Below are 8,872 nucleotides of genomic sequence, written 5' to 3'. Positions count from 1 at the left end.
GCTGTTTAATTGTTCCCACGGTATCCATTGCCATGTTGCAAAAAGAACCCCAAAAAAATAATAATCATAGTTGTAATTCAATACAACAAAGAATCAAGGTTCTACCATTGTGTCAACCCAATTTAATAAAGCAAGATTAATGGTACTGAAAGCATGCCCGAAAATGGAGCATAATAATGGAAACCCCTAAAGAAGAAAGAATTATGACAAAATGACAAGAGCTAAATCATTTATCTCCCTTATCTTACAACTCATCATCATTACATACAAAAAATCCGCAAAAAAGAGTAAACATAGGAGAGAACAATGTACTCTTGAGGCTCAAATGTAGCATTTAGAGTCCAAATGGACATCAATCACACCAAGTCTTATACTCAGAAAATTTTCTGTATTGGTGACTCAACTACTGAACTACAGAACCACTATGGTTTTACAGCATTAAATTCTTCAAAGAGAAAAAAGTTTGCTAATGTAAACTTTACTATAACATTGACATGAATGTTTCAAAGACCAAGTATAAGGCATTCAAAGCTTCACTTCCAAGATATTAGAAAACTTGATCTTGAAAATGCATAGAAAAGCATCAACAAGCATGATTTCGGCTCGCTCTACACAAAGCATTGGGGTTAAGAGCACCAGTATGCATAGTGCTCATCTTTACGATGATTACTAACAAGGCCCCCACACTTCAAACAGATGAAGCTGCTTCCATCTGAAACCGCATCCAATACTACTTGCATCCTGCCGGTTTCAGCCAGTATGGACGTCCCATGAGCATCAGAAGAAATTGACGGGCTGGCAATTGAAGGGACAAGGGTGTTAGTTGCAGATGGTTCAATTATTACAGGCTGAGCTTCGGCAATGGCGCACTCAGCAAACAAAGAAGCTAGCTGGTCAACAGCAGCATTGTCTTGAAGTCTACTTCTATACACCTCACGAGCACGATGCAAGGACTGAAATACAGCTTCATCCCCACCTTTGGATTTCATTGCTACAATTACCTGCGTTTAAAAAAAAAAACACATCAGCCACCAAAAGAATGGCCAAATATTTTAGTATCTGTCTACAAACATGATTAAAGCTTCACACATAACACATTGAAATATATTATCTCCTCATTTATCAGAGAAGAAAAAAGATCATCAACTCCGTGGAGTAACTGAATGAATAGTTAATACTGAATCACTTGATTGTCAGGGTTCTCAAAACATTAGAATAAAAAAATAAAAGTCTCTCCTGCCTGCTGCCACGATGCGTTGGTGAAAATTCAGGCTATGATCTCCTACAACGTATCATGTACGCATAGTTGGATACAAAAACCTCCAACCAAGAGCCACTTGTTGAATAAACACCAAAAACATGAAAAGAAAAAATATTCATTTTACTGATGCCAAGGCTTATTGATTTTTCTTCCTGAAAAGTATGAAGTCATGTTTACACACAGCATGCCTAGGTTGTGCTTCCTTTGTTCGTATATTTGAAATCCTAAAATTAGGAGGACTTTAAAAGTGTGAAATGATTTATCCTCTTATCTCATCACCGTAAGCATTCTCCTAATCACTAAATGAATACAAAGTTATAATTGATTGCTTTTTAAGATTACCAAAACATAGTTTCGATTTACGGTTTACTTCACCTAGTCGGAAGATTTTTCGGATGCTCTATCATCACTTGTAAAATGTACATAGAAATTCAATAATGGAAAATTTTAAATGATAGTCTCCCATTTCCATTCCATCATTTAAAAACTCCAAAACAGGGGTGTTCTAAATTCTAAACAGTCCGAATGTATGATAAAATTATTCTGCTTTCCAAAAACAAGTAGCTAGATTGTCCATGTAGAAAGTAAGAACAGTGTAGTAAACATTTGCAATGAGTTAAGCAAAATTCCCCAGTAAGTCTTCAAAGCATCTTAAGGGAGTTTGATCATAAAAAAGTCACCAACCCCAGAATCATATTTTGAAATCCACCATGCAGATGTAATCAATAAACAAAACCAACAAATAAAAAGTTACTCATTTGGTAAATTCTAAACTAGTTATGGTAATCATCCCAAAACAATGTTCATATATAATTTGATTTATCCAACATACACAACTGATTCGGCTAGTTTACTCAGCAAGGTAAGCATGCTCTATATACCATTGCACAAAACAGTATTGAATTAATTCAAACCTCGCATATATAAAAAAAAATTAAAATAAACAAATAAACAAAACTTCACAAGTGACCAAAATTGTACAAAGAAAAGAAAAAGCTACGATTCCAGTGAAGTTATAACAAAAAAGAAAACTTTATGCAAATTAACGATTGGAATGAAGATAAACATAGTTGATTTAATAGAATTGAAAGAATAAAATAAAATTGAAAGAGAGAAATGAAAAAAGATTACAGCTTGGAGAGCTTGGGAAGGTTTTCCTTGATTGATGAATTGGCGAGCCAATGTGAGTAAGTCGCGTACGGAGTCGTTTTCGCCGGAGCTCGACGGAACCGCCCCTAGCGGCGGCGCCTCCGCCGCAGACGGCGCCACCTCCGTCATCTCGGCGTCCATATCTGACGATCTTCCCATTCGCCTTCTCCACACTCTCTAATCTTTGTGTTCTTTGCAACTTTTATTTTGAAATAATAAACCAATATAAAGTATTTTATTTATGCAACTATATTAACAAAATTACGTAATAATGTGTAATTATATGTATTAGATGTGTTTAACTCTCTTTCTATAAATAAAAAAAATTCAAAGTTTACATTTTTTTAATTCTAGTGATTCAATAAATTTTTTCAAATAAAAATAGAATTTATTTCAAATGTTTAATGTATTTGTTTTTTTATTTATTAAAATAACAAATAAAAATTAATTTTAATAATTTTAATTTATATCTTTAAGATACGTATGTGTTAAATCTATAAAAATATTAGTATAAAATATTTTTTTTATTAATGAATAAATTTGACTCAAACTAATAACTCATTAAATTAGATAAAAATATATTCTCTCATATTTAATTGATTGACTAATAAGGATTAAAATTAAACTCTACAGAATTAAAAATGGCTGAGCATTCATTACCAGAAAAAATAAAAAGGCTGGAGATTCATTACCATAAAAGTTGTCAAAGTTGATAATGGCTAAAGGAAGAGAATTTTCTAGATATGGAATTCTCATCAATTGATAGTATTTTATGGAATTTAAATTTAATAAAAAAAAGGAACATTTAATATAATAAATTTTATTATTGACTGGATTTGAATGGAACTATTGAAAGAAATAATAAATTAGTGTTTGAGTAAATGAATAAGTGTTTGAAGTTTATAGAGTATTCTAGATTTCTTTTTTTTTTTTGGTCAAGTGGATTGGACAACCCCAATCCTAGGCATTACATCTATACACCTATGTATTACACACCCACACAACTCACTCACACACTACATGGGAGTGAGTATTATAGATTTCTAGCAAGTTCTGTTTCTTTCATTTGCATGCTCCGTTTTTATTCTCCCAAGTCCCCACCACTATCCAACAAAATGCACCTTGTCAAGTTTGGTTAGTATGGGCTTTTTTTCTTTGAATATTGAGTAAAAGGCCATTATTGTGTGGCCCATAGTAAAAAATAATGTGGCCAAAAATTTCCAAAAAAAAAAAAATCATCATCCCCTATCAAATTATTAAATTAGCTAAACCCCAGGAAGTGGTGTGATATAAGTATATAACGGATATATGACTGGTGTTGGGATTTGAACTCCCAACCACACTTGATTAAGTAAATGAATGAGTTAATTATTTGACTAATTTTTTTTGTTTATTCAAACGGTATTCCTCAACACGATAAGTTAAAGATTAATCCGTCGCGGCAGGATTTGAACTTCCGACACTTGCTTAAGCGGATGAGTGAGCTAACCACGCGACCAACTCAAATTGGTTTAATTATTTGACTAATTGATTGATACTTAATGTGCGTTTTTTTTTTACTAACTTTTTGGAGCTATTGGAGTGACAGTCTGAGTCAAAATGTTTTTTATTTTATTTTTGTTTTGGTGTCTTTTTTTTATGATTTTGTCACTTTTGTTTCTGTTCCAATTAGTGATTTGGAATTGGATCACTTTGATTTGGGTTTATAAAGCCATTGGGTCATTGTTAATACAGATAAGAAAGAAAAGGTTTGGTTATTGCGTTTTTATTTTTAAAGTTAAGTATTATTTTTTAATATTTGTACATAGTTTTAATTTAATCTTTAATGTTTTAAATATTAACGTGAATATTAATAACATTATTGTTAAGTCATTTTTTTTTGTGTTAGAGAAATATAACAAAAATCTTTTTGTAACACTTCATCTTCTTGATTTTCTATTTTTAGAAAAATTTAAAATTATATCAATCAATCATCAATGTTCCATAATTAAAGAAAAAACTTCTATTTTAATAATCATTGATGGTCAATTTTACTTACATATTGAAATTAAACATTATTAATTTTTAAATATGTTAATTGTTCATGTCAAATTTAACTGTAAAACATCATTAAACCTATTTAAAATTTTTTAAAACTGATATGAAAATAAATTTAAAATTTTTCAGAATTACAATAAGACGTATGAAATGTTAAAGACTAAAGTAATACGTTAACTTTATTTTTACTATCTTTTGCGATTTGTGGGCTGAAAAAAATTACTAAATAATTCATAAACAGTCAAAATTTAAAGTTTTAATGCTTATGACCAAAGGCTATTTAATTCATTTGACCAAAAAAAAAGAATAATTGTTTATTGCAACTGAGACTTTAGTTTAATAACAAATTTTAATGCCTTTTAAAGTGTTGCATCTTGATTCAAAACTTGGCTAAGATCACTAACTCCTAACGAAGAATAACTGATTAATCATGTTAAAGAATCGTTAGAATCAATTTAGATCAATTAATATTGTTTATATTTATATAATATATCTGTATATTAATTGTATGATTTTATATCTTTATTATTTTGATCCATTTAACACCTATAAATATTCCTTGTATATTGTACTTTTAATCAGATTGAATAATACACAAAACACTTTCTTTAATTTAGTCTCTTATTTCTAACAAATCATAACCAAAAAATAAATAAATAAATAGAGAATAATAACCACTTATTTCATGATAAAGAGACATAATAATTTTGCATTTTTAACGTTAAGATAATTCTCTTTTTGGTAGATATATGAAAATCTTGTTAATAATTTTTTCCATAACACTATTAATTTAATTATGATGATTAAAGCATTCATGTAATTTCTCTAACCAAGTCAATTAAATTGTTTTTGCTTTACGTGCTTGTTACTTTTTAACGTAAAATTTCGTTTTTAACATAGAGCTTCTCTTTCTCAACGTAAAGCTTCTCTTCGTTCTTCTTTCTCAACGTAGAACTTCTCTTCTTTAACATAAAACTTTTAGTCGTTTATTTCTGTTATGATTTTTCTAATTTTCTTTTTTGTTTTTTTTCAACGTAAAATTTTGCTTTCTTTTTGTTTTTAGATTTCGATATGCATTGTATTTATGCTCTTCGTTTTCAAATTTTAGATTTCTTCTTTGTTTTCAAATTTCAATAGTGTATCAAAACAATGAATGATTCAAGTTTAAATCAGTTGAATGAGAGCGATTTGGATTTTTCTTCTAAATCGAATCAAGTGGACGAAGTTTGGATTATTAAATTTTGAATTGAATGGAATAGAATGCAATCGCTAAATCCAGTTGTTTATGAACATCATGTTCGGTTCATTTGGTATTATACAACGGTTTTGTTTTGATAATATTTTCAGTTCATTCGAGACGCAGGTGTTTTTGAATTCGAATTTATATAATGGACAATTTTTTATTCATTTGGTATTATATAAAGGTTTCATTTTGATAATATTTTCAATTCTGAAATTATTTAATAATGTCACTACAGAGCATCAGAATCAATAAAGATGTTAGCAAAATGTTGGTGTTATTGGTGATGACAATAACAAAAAAGAAAGATAACGAAAAAGAAAAAGAAGAAGAAGACACCGCATCAAGGAAAAAAAGAAAAAGGAGGAGGAAGGAGGAAGAAGAACCTGCGTGCGCGAATTTGAAAGAAGAATAAGAAGAAGGAGAAGAAGGGACCGCAATAAAAGCGCGAAGAATAACATTGTTTGTTTGGGAGATTGAGTGCGTATATTTAATGAAAGTGGTTTTTATTAATGTTAGGCCTACTTAATTAAACTTAGATGATAATAAAATTTAGATGTATAACTGATCTGTTTTAAAAATAATTTCATTCACTTATACAATATAATGTATTACCAAACTCTATTTATTCCTCCGTTAAATATATTTTACATTGAAAAAGTCTAGAGATTAGCAACTTTATCAAATTCTGGTCAGTATGTAACCAGCAAAGAAAAGTGAGCCATTAAATGAAATCTCACATCAATCTCACATCATTAAAAGTCTCATTAATAACTATTTGATGGCTATAAATTCCAAAAGTTATTACCCATAACATTTCTCTTTTACATTTATTTTAAAACAATTTTTTTTAAAGATATTATCTTCTTATTTGTGGTCTATTTTTTCTTTTATTTTCGGCTAATTATAAAAAATCATATGTGGCAGCTCATCATCACCAACCACACATACAACACTTTGCTGCGGCAAAAGGAGTGGCACTCACACAAACACACCAACTATTAACTAACCATGGACGGCGCCATTATCATTAATTAGTTTATTAATTCACTTTTTTTATTTATTAAATATGTAGTGTAATTAATAAATTTATAATAAGTTAAGATATATTTGGATTCAAATTTTAAAAATTGTAAAAAAGTGTTTCTTTAGTAAATAGTAAATACATACACAAATAACATTTTAGAAATAGAAAATATAAGTATACACAAGATTCTGCTATATCCTTATATTATTATATATAGTAGATGATCCAAACCCACTTACAAAGATAAAACTTTATCTTGTTTTATCTTGGATGTCCTTTATTTTTACAAAAATAGTATTCGTATGTTAAAATAAGTTATTAATATATTTATGTATAAAATATATATGCGTTTTAATTTATTTTTAATATATATTTATATTCAACTTATAACATAATAACTGTTATTTTTAATATTATCTTATATTTAGATAACCCATCAAAGCTATTTTTTTTATTTTCTGTCTTCAATTCTTTTTTTTGTCTGCTCTACATATTATAAGCTTCTTGTATATAATGACCCATCAAAGTTAAGTTTCTTTCTTTGTGTGTTTATATCTAAAGTCCTCTTAGATGAAATGTAATTAATAAATCCGAGACAATATTATTGGTTGATTTAATTAACTTTGATGTGTGTACAAAATTTTATACAATTATTTAATCATCACTATGTGTTTGGTGACTTTTTGGAGATACAAGATTGAGATTCTATGATAAACCATCTCAATAGATTTACAAGTTTAATTTAGTTTAAATTGCAGTTACAATTTTTATACTTATAATATTATATTATATGATACACATGAACTTCCGTCGTAATATAACATTATTGTGATCATTAGGACTATATTTAAACTTATTCATATTGGTAGATTATTCCAATTAAGTTGAACGTATAAAATATTGCCAATAGCAATTGGTGTATGATGGTTGATTTCTTTAAACTTATTTTGTTAAAACATTTTCTAATCTTTAAATATCTTTTATAAGTTAAAATTAATGTATTTTTTATTAATTATATAAATCATAAATTTTTTTATTTTGTTGTATTTTTATATGAATAATTGAAATTTAAAGTGAAAAGATATTAGTTATGTTAAATTGTTAATTATTTTTTAAAAGAAATTTAAGAAAGTCACGTATATTCTTTTAAAAAAACTTATATAGCTTATATTTTATTTTTATTAGTTTGGGAAATATTTCATATATTTCATATTGTTATATGCAGGCTGTTGTACTCATACAGGCCATCCAGATCTTATTAACCGTAATATTTTAACCACACTTATATGTAAATAAATATCTCAATGGCTATTTCTTTTCTATTTTTTTTTTCTTTAATTCATGAATCCGCATCTTTCCGGAGTAAATTATCTAAAAGGTGTAGCATTAATTGAGCTTAATTTAAAAGAGTGTTTTTTGCTTTAAATTGAAGTGATAATGACGTAAATATAAATGTAGTGGACAAATAAAATTTAAAAGAAAAATAAAAATTTAAAAAAATTAAAATTAAATATATAAATTATAATTAATGATTATTCATTATAGTAAATGATATTTTTGGTAAAGAAAATAATTAAAAACTCCTTTTCTTCTCATTTTTTTAAATGTATCGTCTTATTGGCATTAAAAAAATAATTTATTTATTTATTTAAATAGAAATGTTAACTTTAAAAGAAAAGTCCATTAGTTTTGTGAGCAGTCACATTGTTATTTAGACTATTCTTTTCATGAATAATAAATATAAGTTTATCGTTGTAATTTTTTTGTGAGAGTACATAAAGAATACATAGTATATAAAATATAATAATTTAACAAATATTTTATAAAAAAAAATTATTTTTTTTTAAATAAAATTTTTTATTTCTCTTAATTTCTTCTTCAAATCATCAATATCACATCTTGAACAATTTAGCACAAAAAATTTTTTTTACATCCCAAACTCTCTCTCCCTTTACTTTCATTGTTACCCACAGGATCTTTTTCATTTAAGAAAGATGGGGCATTTTTGCAAAGTGTCTTGAAGGATGCAACCCTGCAACTACAAAAGACATTTTCCCCCTAATTCAAAGAAGTTCAAGAAGTATTACCATTTGCTTATTGATGTTTACTCTACAACTGGCATTTTAAAACTCTTGGATAGAAAATGTGTCAATACCGA

At 27.6% G+C, this 8,872-nt stretch overlaps 1 protein-coding gene across 1 annotated transcript; it reads right to left on the bottom strand.

Moving 5' to 3' along the window:
- Nucleotides 1-201: 201 nt before the first annotated feature.
- On the bottom strand, nucleotides 202-2,602 carry LOC107495760 (uncharacterized). Its single transcript, XM_016116923.3, has 2 exons — nucleotides 2,393-2,602; nucleotides 202-1,001 (listed from the first exon to the last, which is right to left on the bottom strand). Exons 1-2 carry the CDS (start codon nucleotides 2,567-2,569, stop codon nucleotides 627-629), a joined length of 552 nt encoding a protein of 183 aa, XP_015972409.1. The 5' UTR covers nucleotides 2,570-2,602; the 3' UTR covers nucleotides 202-626.
- Between the last annotated feature and the right edge of the window lie 6,270 nt (nucleotides 2,603-8,872).

Source organism: Arachis duranensis, chromosome 6, assembly GCF_000817695.3.
Source record: "Arachis duranensis cultivar V14167 chromosome 6, aradu.V14167.gnm2.J7QH, whole genome shotgun sequence".
Lineage (NCBI taxonomy): Eukaryota > Viridiplantae > Streptophyta > Magnoliopsida > Fabales > Fabaceae > Arachis > Arachis duranensis.
This window is presented reverse-complemented; position numbering and strand designations above follow the sequence as displayed.